The sequence below is a fragment of the Scardinius erythrophthalmus genome (genome assembly GCF_964197995.2).
Source record: "Scardinius erythrophthalmus genome assembly, chromosome: 17".
Classification (NCBI taxonomy): domain Eukaryota; kingdom Metazoa; phylum Chordata; class Actinopteri; order Cypriniformes; family Leuciscidae; genus Scardinius; species Scardinius erythrophthalmus.
The window spans coordinates 369,542-384,541 of record NC_138237.1 but is presented as its reverse complement, the minus strand read 5'-3'; the positions used below and the strand labels follow the sequence as shown (position 1 = coordinate 384,541).

Here is a 15,000-nt window from a genome sequence, read left to right as displayed (position 1 = left end):
CGTTATGGATGGACGTGACATTTGCTGTAAAAACGTGAAATATAAATTCTTAGAAAATGCATTTAATACCAATATATTGAAACGACTGTTTATATATCCATAGGCTACTCCCTTAATAAAGGAGACCACATATTAGAAAAATATAAATCTACACACATGCATTTTATATTTAATATGAGGGAAATAGACATGCATGCGTGACACAAAAAAATCTTTAACTTTTAGGTAGCAAAATATGTTTTAGTAATTCTGTGAATTACACTAAGCAAACCAAAGTGAATACTACCCACCGGATGAAGAAGGGTTGGCTCTCCACAGAACATAATATATTCATTTTATTTTATTTTTCGTGTTCGCATTTATGAGGAAATGACAATGACACGACGTCAGTTCTCCGTCACGGACGCGAGCGCTCTGAAAGCGGCACTAAAGACTGCTTTAAAGCTTTCACAGAGACCTCAAACGGAAAGCACAAAGCCTTTCTTTAAAGTGAATTTCATTTTGTGTTAATTGTATCTTAATTTTAATCAATGTTTCATCAACCAATTGCCTGGATTTAATAATTAAGAAGTAAATATAATAGACGAGATTATCAGGGCACGGAGGCGCCGGCGCGTGAACTGGAGCGCGTCTCATAAATGAACCGAAACTCAGCGCACTTGCCTCACAGTCAGACATGTCTACTTTTAAACAGAACAATTCAAAACGAAAGAAAACTCTGGTTAGAAAGAAAACACAGAACAAACAGAGTAATGCGCATACGTCCATCTCGCGAATGCACAGTCGTCTTCTACCATATTCTCATTAGCCACTCTTCCACTGGCCAGCGCGAGCACAGAGACCGAAATCATGCCTCGCGGCGCTCCTGCTAACCCTGTCCTGAACACGCTTTTACTGGACTATGTCACACAATACAAAGGTACACCAGCAAGAGGGAGATGAATCAAATAAAGCACCATACAAATATATCAGAAGCTGTCATTTAGTCGTTATTTACAAACTTGGACACCACACTATTGACTGACCACGAACATGTAATAACTTATAGGCATTTTTCATTCGTTAATGTCTGGCTGTTTTTCCCCCGTTTTTTTTTTTTTACAATTAAATTTTGGGCTAAAAGTGTGTTGTAACGCAAGCGTTACTGAACATGTACTGAGTAAAATATTACTGAAAATTGATTAGTAATGCCTTACACTACTGCGTTACAACAAAAAGTAATAAGTTACTGTAATATATTACTTTTGTAACGCGTTACTCCCAACACTGACTCTAACACACACACACACACACACACACACACACACTGATGCTAACCCTAACACACACACACAGACCCTAACACACACACACAGACCCTAACCCTAACACACACACACACAGACCCTAACCCTAACCCTAACACACACACACAGACCCTAACCCTAACACACACACACACACACACACACACAGACCCTAACCCTAACACACACACACAGACCCTAACCCTAACACACACACACACAGACCCTAACCCTAACACACACACACACACACACACACAGACCCTAACCCTAACACACACACACACACACACACACAGACCCTAACCCTACCCGTCACTGGAACCCTAACCAGTGAAACTGGTTGCTGATGATGATGGTGGTGATGATGATGATGATGATGATGATATTTATATACTGATTATGTATTTTCCTGCCTCTTGACAGAAGTTCGACTCGGAGCCGCACTACGCTCTGCTGAAGGAACTCTTCACTCAGGTTTACCTCAACACTAATGTCCATTTATGTTTCTTGTGTTGATGTTAGTCTGAGTGCAGGATTATTAGTGTTCGTCTCTTCATGAGAGTAGTGTACTGTAGTGTACTGTAGTGTACTGTAGTGTACTGTAGTGTACTGTAGTGTACTGTGTAGTGTACTGTGTAGTGTACTGCACTACTGTAGTTCTGAGTGCAGGATTATTAGTGTTCGTCTCTTCATGAGAGTGGAGTACTGTAGTGTACTGTAGTGTACTGTAGTGTACTGTAGTGTACTGTAGTGTACTGTAGTGTACTGTAGTGTACTGTAGTGTACTGTGTAGTGTACTGTGTAGTGTACTGTGTAGTGTACTGTGTAGTGTACTGTAGTGTACTGTAGTGTACTGTGTAGTGTACTGTAGTGTACTGTAGTGTACTGTAGTGTACTGTAGTGTACTGTGTAGTGTACTGTGTAGTGTACTGTAGTGTACTGTAGTGTACTGTGTAGTGTACTGTAGTGTACTGTGTAGTGTACTGTAGTGTACTGTGTAGTGTACTGTAGTGTACTGTAGTGTACTGTGTAGTGTACTGCACTACTGTAGTTCTGAGTGCAGGATTATTAGTGTTCGTCTCTTCATGAGAGTGGTGTACTGTAGTGTACTGTAGTGTACTGTAGTGTACTGTAGTGTACTGTAGTGTACTGTAGTGTACTGTAGTGTACTGTGTAGTGTACTGTGTAGTGTACTGTAGTGTACTGTAGTGTACTGTAGTGTACTGTGTAGTGTACTGTGTAGTGTACTGTGTAGTGTACTGTAGTGTACTGTAGTGTACTGTAGTGTACTGTAGTGTACTGTAGTGTACTGTGTAGTGTACTGTAGTGTACTGTAGTGTACTGTAGTGTACTGTGTAGTGTACTGTAGTGTACTGTAGTGTACTGTGTAGTGTACTGTAGTGTACTGTAGTGTACTGTAGTGTACTGTGTAGTGTACTGTAGTGTACTGTAGTGTACTGTGTAGTGTACTGTAGTGTACTGTAGTGTACTGTGTAGTGTACTGCACTACTGTAGTTCTGAGTGCAGGATTATTAGTGTTCGTCTCTTCATGAGAGTGGTGTACTGTAGTGTACTGTAGTGTACTGTAGTGTACTGTGTAGTGTACTGTAGTGTACTGTAGTGTACTGCACTACTGTAGTTCTGAGTGCAGGATTATTAGTGTTCGTCTCTTCATGAGAGTGGTGTACTGTAGTGTACTGTAGTGTACTGTGTAGTGTACTGCACTACTGTAGTTCTGAGTGCAGGATTATTAGTGTTCGTCTCTTCATGAGAGTGGTGTACTGTAGTGTACTGTGTAGTGTACTGTAGTGTACTGTAGTGTACTGTGTAGTGTACTGTAGTGTACTGTAGTGTACTGCACTACTGTAGTTCTGAGTGCAGGATTATTAGTGTTCGTCTCTTCATGAGAGTGGTGTACTGTAGTGTACTGTAGTGTACTGTAGTGTACTGTAGTGTACTGTGTAGTGTACTGTAGTGTACTGTAGTGTACTGCACTACTGTAGTTCTGAGTGCAGGATTATTAGTGTTCGTCTCTTCATGAGAGTGGTGTACTGTAGTGTGTTGTAGTGTACTGTGTAGTGTACTGTGTAGTGTACTGTAGTGTACTGTAGTGTACTGTAGTGTACTGTAGTGTACTGTACTACTGTAGTTCTGAGTGCAGGATTATTAGTGTTCGTCTCTTCATGAGAGTGGTGTACTGTAGTGTGTTGTAGTGTACTGTGTAGTGTACTGTGTAGTGTACTGTAGTGTACTGTAGTGTACTGTAGTGTACTGTAGTGTACTGTAGTGTACTGTGTAGTGTACTGTACTACTGTAGTTCTGAGTGCAGGATTATTAGTGTTCGTCTCTTCATGAGAGTGGTGTACTGTAGTGTACTGTAGTGTACTGTAGTGTACTGTAGTGTACTGTAGTGTACTGTAGTGTACTGTAGTGTACTGTGTAGTGTACTGTGTAGTGTACTGTACTACTGTAGTTCTGAGTGCAGGATTATTAGTGTTCGTCTCTTCATGAGAGTAGTGTACTGTGTAGTGTACTGTGTAGTGTACTGTGTAGTGTACTGTGTAGTGTACTGTGTAGTGTACTGCACTACTGTAGTTCTGAACTGTGTTCTGGTGTTCTCAGATCTTCTCCACGCCTCAGTATCACCCGAAGAGTCAGCCGTTCGTGGACCACGTGCTCACCTTCACCATCGCAGACCACAGAGTGTGGTTCAGGAACTACCAGGTGTTCATCTCTCTCTCACACACACACACACACACACACACACACACACACACACACACACACAGATTATGGTTCAGGAACTATCAGGTGTTCAGCTCTCACACACACACACACACACACACACACACACACACAGATTATGGTTCAGGAACTATCAGGTGTTCAGCTCTCACACACACACACACACACACACACACACACACACACACACACACACACACACACACACACACACACACACAGATTATGGTTCAGGAACTATCAGGTGTTCAGCTCTCACACACACACACACACACACACACACACACACACACACACAGATTGTGGTTCAGGAACTATCAGGTGTTCAGCTCACTCACTCTCTCACACTCTCACTCTCTCACTCTCTCACTCTCTCACACTCTCACTCACTCTCTCACACTCTCACTCTCTCACACTCTCACTCTCTCACTCTCTCACACTCTCACTCACTCTCTCACACTCTCACTCTCTCACACTCTCACTCTCTCACACTCTCACTCTCTCACTCATCACTCACTCATCACTCACTCACTCACTCACTTACTCTCTCACACTCTCACTCTCTCACACTCTCACACTCTCACTCACTCTCTCACACTCTCACTCTCTCACACTCTCACTCTCTCACACTCTCACTCTCTCACTCATCACTCACTCATCACTCACTCACTCACTCACTTACTCTCTCACACTCTCACTCTCTCACACTCTCACTCTCTCACTCTCTCACTCATCACTCACTCATCACTCACTCACTCACTCACTCACTCTCTCACACTCTCACTCTCTCACTCACTCACTCACTCACCCGTGTGTGTGAACTCTCTCTCTCCACAGATCATTGAGGAAGACGCGTCTCTGGTGGAGATCGGCCCTCGTTTCGTCCTGAACCTCATCAAGATCTTCCAGGGGAGCTTCGGTGGACCGACACTGTACGAGAACCCTCACTACCAGCCCCCCAATACTGTAAGAGCTCTTCCTCACTCCTCTTCCTCACTACCAGCCTCCCAATACTGTAAGAGCTCTTCCTCACTCCTCTTCCTCACTACCAGCCTCCCAATACTGTAAGAGCTCTTCCTCACTCCTCTTCCTCACTACCAGCCTCCCAATACTGTAAGAGCTCTTCCTCACTCCTCTTCCTCACTACCAGCCCCCCAATACTGTAAGAGCTCTTCCTCACTCCTCTTCCTCACTACCAGCCTCCCAATACTGTAAGAGCTCTTCCTCACTCCTCTTCCTCACTACCAGCCCCCCAATACTGTAAGAGCTCTTCCTCACTCCTCTTCCTCACTACCAGCCCCCCAATACTGTAAGAGCTCTTCCTCACTCCTCCTCTTCCTCACTACCAGCCCCCCAATACTGTAAGAGCTCTTCCTCACTCCTCTTCCTCACTACCAGCCCCCCAATACTGTAAGAGCTCTTCCTCACTCCTCTTCCTCACTACCAGCCTCCCAATACTGTAAGAGCTCTTCCTCACTCCTCTTCCTCACTACCAGCCCCCCAATACTGTAAGAGCTCTTCCTCACTCCTCCTCTTCCTCACTACCAGCCCCCCAATACTGTAAGAGCTCTTCCTCACTCCTCCTCTTCCTCACTACCAGCCCCCCAATACTGTAAGAGCTCTTCCTCACTCCTCCTCTTCCTCACTACCAGCCCCCCAATACTGTAAGAGCTCTTCCTCACTCCTCTTCCTCACTACCAGCCCCCCAATACTGTAAGAGCTCTTCCTCACTCCTCTTCCTCACTACCAGCCCCCCAATACTGTAAGAGCTCTTCCTCACTCCTCTTCCTCACTACCAGCCCCCCAATACTGTAAGAGCTCTTCCTCACTCCTCTTCCTCACTACCAGCCCCCCAATACTGTAAGAGCTCTTCCTCACTCCTCCTCTTCCTCACTACCAGCCCCCCAATACTGTAAGAGCTCTTCCTCACTCCTCTTCCTCACTACCAGCCCCCCAATACTGTAAGAGCTCTTCCTCACTCCTCTTCCTCACTACCAGCCTCCCAATACTGTAAGAGCTCTTCCTCACTCCTCTTCCTCACTACCAGCCCCCCAATACTGTAAGAGCTCTTCCTCACTCCTCTTCCTCACTACCAGCCCCCCAATACTGTAAGAGCTCTTCCTCACTCCTCCTCTTCCTCACTACCAGCCCCCCAATACTGTAAGAGCTCTTCCTCACTCCTCTTCCTCACTACCAGCCCCCCAATACTGTAAGAGCTCTTCCTCACTCCTCTTCCTCACTACCAGCCTCCCAATACTGTAAGAGCTCTTCCTCACTCCTCTTCCTCACTACCAGCCTCCCAATACTGTAAGAGCTCTTCCTCACTCCTCCTCTTCCTCACTACCAGCCCCCCAATACTGTAAGAGCTCTTCCTCACTCCTCCTCTTCCTCACTACCAGCCTCCCAATACTGTAAGAGCTCTTCCTCACTCCTCTTCCTCACTACCAGCCTCCCAATACTGTAAGAGCTCTTCCTCACTCCTCCTCTTCCTCACTACCAGCCCCCCAATACTGTAAGAGCTCTTCCTCACTCCTCTTCCTCACTACCAGCCCCCCAATACTGTAAGAGCTCTTCCTCACTCCTCTTCCTCACTACCAGCCCCCCAATACTGTAAGAGCTCTTCCTCACTCCTCTTCCTCACTACCAGCCTCCCAATACTGTAAGAGCTCTTCCTCACTCCTCTTCCTCACTACCAGCCCCCCAATACTGTAAGAGCTCTTCCTCACTCCTCTTCCTCACTACCAGCCCCCCAATACTGTAAGAGCTCTTCCTCACTCCTCTTCCTCACTACCAGCCCCCCAATACTGTAAGAGCTCTTCCTCACTCCTCTTCCTCACTACCAGCCCCCCTATACTGTAAGAGCTCTTCCTCACTCCTCTTCCTCACTACCAGCCCCCCAATACTGTAAGAGCTCTTCCTCACTCCCAGCCCCCCAATACTGTAAGAGCTCTTCCTCACTCCTCCTCTTCCTCACTACCAGCCTCCCAATACTGTAAGAGCTCTTCCTCACTCCTCCTCTTCCTCACTACCAGCCCCCCAATACTGTAAGAGCTCTTCCTCACTCCTCTTCCTCACTACCAGCCTCCCAATACTGTAAGAGCTCTTCCTCACTCCTCCTCTTCCTCACTACCAGCCCCCCAATACTGTAAGAGCTCTTCCTCACTACCAGCCCCCCAATACTGTAAGAGCTCTTCCTCACTCCTCCTCTTCCTCACTACCAGCCCCCCAATACTGTAAGAGCTCTTCCTCACTCCTCTTCCTCACTACCAGCCCCCCAATACTGTAAGAGCTCTTCCTCACTCCTCTTCCTCACTACCAGCCCCCCAATACTGTAAGAGCTCTTCCTCACTCCTCTTCCTCACTACCAGCCCCCCTATACTGTAAGAGCTCTTCCTCACTCCTCTTCCTCACTACCAGCCTCCCAATACTGTAAGAGCTCTTCCTCACTCCTCTTCCTCACTACCAGCCTCCCAATACTGTAAGAGCTCTTCCTCACTCCTCTTCCTCACTACCAGCCCCCCAATACTGTAAGAGCTCTTCCTCACTCCTCTTCCTCACTACCAGCCCCCCAATACTGTAAGAGCTCTTCCTCACTCCTCTTCCTCACTACCAGCCCCCCAATACTGTAAGAGCTCTTCCTCACTCCTCCTCTTCCTCACTACCAGCCCCCCAATACTGTAAGAGCTCTTCCTCACTCCTCTTCCTCACTACCAGCCCCCCAATACTGTAAGAGCTCTTCCTCACTCCTCTTCCTCACTACCAGCCCCCCAATACTGTAAGAGCTCTTCCTCACTCCTCTTCATCACTACCAGCCCCCCTATACTGTAAGAGCTCTTCCTCACTCCTCTTCCTCACTACCAGCCCCCCAATACTGTAAGAGCTCTTCCTCACTCCTCTTCCTCACTACCAGCCCCCCAATACTGTAAGAGCTCTTCCTCACTCCTCTTCCTCACTACCAGCCCCCCTATACTGTAAGAGCTCTTCCTCACTCCTCTTCCTCACTACCAGCCTCCCAATACTGTAAGAGCTCTTCCTCACTCCTCTTCCTCACTACCAGCCCCCCAATACTGTAAGAGCTCTTCCTCACTCCTCCTCTTCCTCACTACCAGCCCCCCAATACTGTAAGAGCTCTTCCTCACTCCTCTTCCTCACTACCAGCCCCCCAATACTGTAAGAGCTCTTCCTCACTCCTCTTCCTCAATACCAGCCTCCCAATACTGTAAGAGCTCTTCCTCACTCCTCTTCCTCACTACCAGCCTCCCAATACTGTAAGAGCTCTTCCTCACTCCTCTTCCTCACTACCAGCCCCCCAATACTGTAAGAGCTCTTCCTCACTCCTCTTCCTCACTACCAGCCCCCCAATACTGTAAGAGCTCTTCCTCACTCCTCTTCCTCACTACCAGCCCCCCTATACTGTAAGAGCTCTTCCTCACTCCTCTTCCTCACTACCAGCCTCCCAATACTGTAAGAGCTCTTCCTCACTCCTCTTCCTCACTACCAGCCCCCCTATACTGTAAGAGCTCTTCCTCACTCCTCTTCCTCACTACCAGCCCCCCAATACTGTAAGAGCTCTTCCTCACTCCTCTTCCTCACTACCAGCCCCCCAATACTGTAAGAGCTCTTCCTCACTCCTCTTCCTCAATACCAGCCTCCCAATACTGTAAGAGCTCTTCCTCACTCCTCTTCCTCACTACCAGCCTCCCAATACTGTAAGAGCTCTTCCTCACTCCTCTTCCTCACTACCAGCCCCCCAATACTGTAAGAGCTCTTCCTCACTCCTCTTCCTCACTACCAGCCCCCCAATACTGTAAGAGCTCTTCCTCACTCCTCTTCCTCACTACCAGCCCCCAATACTGTAAGAGCTCTTCCTCACTCCTCTTCCTCACTACCAGCCCCCCAATACTGTAAGAGCTCTTCCTCACTCCTCCTCCTCCTCACTCCTCCTCTTCCTCATCTTCCTCTTCCTCACTCCTCCTTTTCCTCACTCCTCTTCCTCACTCATCCTCCTCCTCCTCACTCCTCTTCCTCCTCTTCCTCACTCCTCCTCCTCCTCTTCCTCCTCCTCCTCTTCCTCCTCCTCCTCTTCCTCCTCTTCCTCTTCCTCACTCATCCTCCTCCTCCTCACTCCTCTTCCTCCTCTTCCTCACTCCTCCTCACTCCTCTTCCTCACTCCTCCTCTTCCTCACTCCTCCTCTTCCTCCACTTCCTCACTCCTCCTCTTCCTCACTCCTCCTCCTCCTCTTCCTCACTCCTCTTCCTCCTCTTCCTCCTCCTCCTCTTCCTCTTCCTCACTCATCCTCCTCCTCCTCACTCCTCTTCCTCCTCTTCCTCACTCCTCCTCTTCCTCACTCCTCCTCTTCCTCCACTTCCTCACTCCTCCTCTTCCTCACTCCTCCTCCTCCTCTTCCTCACTCCTCTTCCTCCTCTTCCTCACTCCTCTTCCTCCTCCTCCTCTTCCTCACTCCTCCTCTTCCTCACTCCTCCTCCTCCTCTTCCTCACTCCTCTTCCTCCTCTTCCTCACTCCTCTTCCTCCTCCTCCTCTTCCTCACTCCTCCTCTTCCTCACTCCTCTTCCTCCTCCTCCTCACTCCTCTTCCTCCTCTTCCTCACTCCTCTTCCTCCTCCTCCTCTTCCTCACTCCTCCTCTTCCTCACTCCTCTTCCTCCTCTTCCTCACTCCTCCTCTTCCTCCACTTCCTCACTCCTCCTCTTCCTCACTCCTCTTCCTCCTCCTCCTCCTCACTCCTCTTCCTCCTCTTCCTCACTCCTCTTCCTCCTCCTCCTCTTCCTCACTCCTCCTCTTCCTCACTCCTCTTCCTCCTCCTCCTCCTCACTCCTCTTCCTCTTCCTCACTCCTCCTCCTCCTCCTCACACTGAAGTCGGCCCTGAGTTATGGAATAGCCTACCGGCTTTCATCAGATCCACACAAACTTTCTCCATTTTTAAATCCAACTTGAAAATGTATATTTTTTCAATTGCTTTCAACATTTCTTGATTATCATTATTTTAATATTTTACCTTAGTTCATAGGTTATGTATCTTATTGTTCTTTATTTTGCTTTACTGTTTTGTGTATTCTATATTATTGTTTGTTTCCTTGGCTATTGTAAAACACGTTGGTCAACACCAGTTGTTTTTAAACGTGCTATATGAATAATACTGTATTGTGTGTGTGTGTGTGTGTGTGTGTGTGTGTGTGTGTGTGTGTGCAGCACCGGCGGATGATCCGGCTGGCCACGGCCCACAGGCAGAAGGAGAGGCAGATGGTGAAGGAGATCCGCAAGGAGAAGCGCTCAGAGGAACAGGAAGTGATGCGGCAGGACGTGACGGACGACGTGTTCCTGACGCCGGCGGACCCCAAACCGGTTCAGATCCAGCTGGAGGCCCCCGAGCCCCAGGGCCAGAAGAAGAAGAAGCTCAGCGAGCTCAAGAAGAGGAAGCTGATGAAGCGCAAGGGCCTGCGATGATCTCGTTATCTTCATGCTCCTGTTTATCTGTTAACAATGTGTTAATAAAGCTTTTTTATTAAAGTTTAAAGGTGTGTTGATTCTGATTCATCAAGGTCTGTGAAACAAATACACAAGATTGACACTATAACTCAATAATGACCATTTCAAAAGTTAAAACTGACATATGTGTGAATGAGGTTTTATCAAAAGCTGCAAACATTATTCACAGAGAGCTCAATGAAGCTGTATCTCTTACTGGTTATATTGAATCATTTCTTGGGTTAGAACAGATATCTGGAGTGTGTGAATCATTTCTTGGGTTAGAACAGATATCTGGAGTGTGTGAATCATTTCTTGGGTTAGTACAGATATCTGGAGTGTGTTTGTGCCTTGAGCTGCGCGCCGGAACCACTTGCTCATGTTCTTTGTTTCCGGTCGGACTGTTTAGTGGCAGGACCGGAAACATGGCGTTCAACTTCGGCGGCGCGGCAGGCAACGCGAGTGAGTGGAATTAATCTGTTTCTTGAATCCTGATAAACATTCATAGTTTCATCTCAAAAGCTGTCGAGTATATTCATAAAGTGGCACATCTCTGAGAACTGTGTTCTCGCTGATTGATGGGAGCAGCCGCTGACTGAGTGCACGAGACGCGTCTCATATCGTGTTATTTCAGCTGTTGTCGCCGATCGGTGTGTTCATGAGTGCGCTGTGGTGTTGATGATGATGATGATGATGAAGACACTCTAGGCTTCTCATTTAAATCATTCACATCCACTTCGTTTTGTTTCGGCGCTTCAACAACAACAACAACGTCGCGTGAGGCTTCGGTTAAACTCGCGCCAATCATCATCATCATCATCATCAGCACAGGTTACGTCATCATCAGCTGGGCTGCGTCCGAAATCGCATATTCTCTACCTAACCCTTATTTTGATTAAGTAATTACTTCACGACCGCTAAACAAGTATGTGCTACATTATATAGTATAGATGCGTTCCGTTCGACAGAGTCCCTGCGCAGTGTCCACTGCTCCCTATTCCCTAACACGGGAACTTCAGTTTAAGTGGACTAGGGTTAGGGTTAGAGTGTGTGAGGTTAGGGTAAGTTAGGGTTAGAGTGTGTGAGGTTAGGGTAAGTTAGGGTTAAAGCCTGTTTTATACTTCTGCGTCGAACTGCCGCCGTAGATACGTCGTAGGCTGTGTGTAGCGCGCGTACCCTGACGTGCACCTCTCCAAAAATGTAACAACGCGTCAATTCTACGCGGACACAAGCGCTGTGATTGGTCTGCCAGAACCCCTCCCTCGGGGTTTCACATGCTCCCTAGGTGCAACACGTTGCCTACGGCGTATAGGCTCCGGCGTAGGTCCGACGCAGAAGTATAATGAGGCCTTAAGCCTGTTTTATACTTATGCGTCGGACATACGCCGAAGCTCACGCCAGGGTTCACCAATCTCGGTCCTGGAGGGCCGCTGTCCTGCAGAGTTCAGCTCCAGCCCCAGTTAAACACCTGAACCAGCTAATCAAGGTCTCACTAGGCATACTAGAAACTGTCAAACAGGAGTGCTGGAGCTAAACTCCGCCGGACAGCGGCCCTCCAGGACCGAGATTGGTGAACCCTGCTCTACGCCGTAGGCAACGCGTTGGTTTTCATTTATACTTCGGCGTCGCTGTCCGCGTGACGCGCGCAGAGGGAGCGTGTGAAACCCGAGGGAGCGGTCCTAGCAGACCAATCACAGCGCTTGTGTCCGCATAGAGTTGACGCGTTGTTACATTTTTGGGGAGGTGCCCGTCAGGGTACGCCGTAGGGTACGCGCGCTACACACAGCCTACGACGCAGCTACGGCGGCAGTTCGACGCAGAAGTATAAAACAGGCTTTAGAGTGTGTGAGGTTAGAGTAGGGTTAGAGTTAGAGTAGGGTTAGAGTTAGAGTAGGGTTAGGGTAAGTGGACTTCGCCCTGCAACGTCATCAGAGAAAGGCAACGACAGGGTCGCGCGGACAATGATATAACATAAATAAACTGTAATTTTCTTTACTTTCAAATGTAATATCATATAATAGTTCTATACATATACAAAACACAGTGTGTATCTAATCAGCTTCTCAACACTTTTAATTTGTTTACATATTCATACAATAGAATAAGGAAATGTAACATTCATCACGCCAACCATTCATAAATACTCTAGTTCGTATAATAATAACAATATTTATGAATACTCAAACGCATGCGTAAACTCGGAGCCGTTTGCTACGGTTAGCTCAGACTGGTGACGCGTGCGCTTCCTGTGAAGTGAGGCATGGATGTTCCCTTGTTCCCTACGCCGGTAGACCTCAGCATGTTCGCTCCCGTCGGATTGGAAGTGGACTTCGCAGTGCCCTTACCGTCGAGCGAGTGTAACCCGGACACTGCATTCGCCACAGATCACGTGACCTGAGGCGCGTGTTCACTAGTCCTCTCCTGCGGCATCATGGGATAGCAGAGTCCTTCACATGCACACTTCAGAGTCATCCAGGTCATCCGGGGATTCCGACATGTTTGTAGGGAAGAGTGTGATTGAGACGCAGCCCTTTAGCACTCGCGTCGCTCCCTATGTGACGAGTAGCGATTGATTGTTGTCATGGTTACAGGTCTTTCTGGCACTGGCTTCGGCGCCGCGACCACGACATCCGCGTCCACGGGCTTCGGGTTCGGATCCGGTAGCGCGGGTGAGTGTGTGTGTGTGAGTGTGTAACACGCCTCAGCTCTCTCTACCTCTGGTGTGTGTCTCTCCTCGTGCGTGTCTACCTCTGGTGTGTGTCTCTCTGTGTGTGTGTGTGTGTGTGTGTGTGTGTGTGTGTGTGTGTGTCAGGGTTCGGGGCGTTTGTGTTGGGCCCCAGGGTTCAGTTTCGGCCTCAGTGAAGCAGGTAGATCGAGTCTGAAAGGTCGAAGGTCACCATCATCCATCAGTCACGCGTTTGTGTGTGTGTGTGTGTGTCTGCATCCAATCACAGGCCTCGTCAGTGACGCTCACGCCCGTTCTGTCCATCACATCACTTCCTGTGTCAGCCCGTGTGTATTGTCCTCTGCTCATCTGTGTGTGTGTGTGTGTGTGTGTGTGTGTGTGTGTGTCCCACAGGTGCGTTCGGAGGCTTCGGCGCCACAACGACGGCCGGCACCGGGTCCAGCTTCAGCTTCTCCACGCCGGCCAACGCAGGTACAGTGCTCTCGTGCAGGAAGTGATGCGTGTGTGTGCAGGAAGTGATGCGTGTTCTGACTCTGGGCTGTGTGCAGGCGCGAGTCTCTTCGGGAACACCCAGAACAAGGGCTTCGGGTTCTCGTCGGCGCTGGGTGCGAGTGCTGGGACGGGCTTCAGCGCGCTGGGAGGAGCCGGACTGGGGTTCGGGGGCTTCACTGGGATCAGTGGGATTCAGCCGCAGACACAACAGGGTGAGACACTCGTACAGGAGTATAGCAGGAGAATAACAGATCAGTGATGCTAACCCGGTGTGTGTTAGGGCTAATCTGTCTGATTTCCCGATTCCATTACAGTCGATTCTCGATTAGCGATTATTGATTTTCCATTTCACAACAGTAAACGGAAATACACTACAAAGTGATTGCAGTATTAAAGAAAGTCAGCTGCTGAATTACTCAACTCTTTTATTGAGTAACAACAACTCAAAGCACTTTCTGTGTACTCAGAATTATCTGTATGTCGCTTATGTTCTGTAGAACACAGAAATGAATACATCACATTGTGACTCATCAAGTTGAACTAAACAATAACAAATAAATGAAGGCTTATTTCCTTTAGGAAGTAGATCAGAACCAACATACTGTAGGAATTGGACAGTTTTCTTCTAGAAAGACAAGGTGTTGAGGGGGAGGAAGACGCAGGTTGCAGTCGAAACATGTCAAGGTAAAGAAAAAGGTTTTCCTCCACCTGAACACACCTGGTCTTTCTAGAAGAGAATTGTCCAATTTAATCATTAAGAAGACAAAATGAACATTTTTGAACAACTTACTGTAGCTTCAGCTTATATACTGTACTGTAGAACACAGGGACAAAATGCAACACGCTGACTTGTGAGTAATCAAGTTGTACTAAACATTCCTAGCTCTGGAATGACCCGATTCTTATGGAGGAAGACCAGCTGGTCCACATGTTGTGGCGTGAGTGTGCTCCGTTGTGCTGACTCTCTCTCTGCAGCAACGCTCGTACCTGGGATACATGAATATCTGGATGAAAGCGGGAAATGTGGGCCCTCAAGTTGCTCGTATGGCCGCAGTACTTCAGTTTAGTGTGGCAGTGTCGACAGACGGCATGCGTTCTATCAACATGTTTAGAGCTCCTGCCATGAGGACCAGAATGAATCCCCACGCTTGCTTTGAGCCCAGATGGAGCTGGGTGGATCGGTTGCTCCTTCCTGGCTCTTCCATTTTACACACTCGCTCTCACTCGCTCTGGCTGCCGTTACACGCGCTTGCTAACTGGAACTGGGCGCGTTCGTGACGTTCAACTTCCGGTATAACATT

The 15,000-nt window shown here is 48.1% G+C and overlaps 2 protein-coding genes across 3 annotated transcripts in view; both read left to right on the top strand.

Moving 5' to 3' along the window:
• bxdc2 (brix domain containing 2) overlaps positions 1–10,585 on the top strand; it is an 18,214-nt gene extending 7,629 nt beyond the window's left edge. The window contains exons 7-10 of one of the 2 annotated variants that reach the window (XM_081390029.1): positions 1,713–1,763; positions 3,912–4,013; positions 4,872–5,000; positions 10,246–10,585. In XM_081390029.1, coding sequence (XP_081246155.1) covers positions 1,713–1,763; positions 3,912–4,013; positions 4,872–5,000; positions 10,246–10,500 — 537 coding nt within the window. In that variant the 3' untranslated portion in view covers positions 10,501–10,585. The remainder of the gene's footprint in view (positions 1–1,712; positions 1,764–3,911; positions 4,014–4,871; positions 5,001–10,245) is intronic. The other variant, XM_081390030.1, reaches the window with a different exon arrangement.
• A 342-nt stretch (positions 10,586–10,927) lies between these two features.
• The window catches only part of nup54 (nucleoporin 54), a 43,069-nt gene continuing 38,996 nt past the window's right edge, over positions 10,928–15,000 (top strand). Inside the window, exons 1-4 of the mRNA XM_081390474.1 lie at positions 10,928–10,983; positions 13,113–13,190; positions 13,601–13,678; positions 13,756–13,911. Of these exons, the coding sequence (XP_081246600.1) occupies positions 10,947–10,983; positions 13,113–13,190; positions 13,601–13,678; positions 13,756–13,911 (349 nt within the window). The 5' untranslated portion in view covers positions 10,928–10,946. The remainder of the gene's footprint in view (positions 10,984–13,112; positions 13,191–13,600; positions 13,679–13,755; positions 13,912–15,000) is intronic.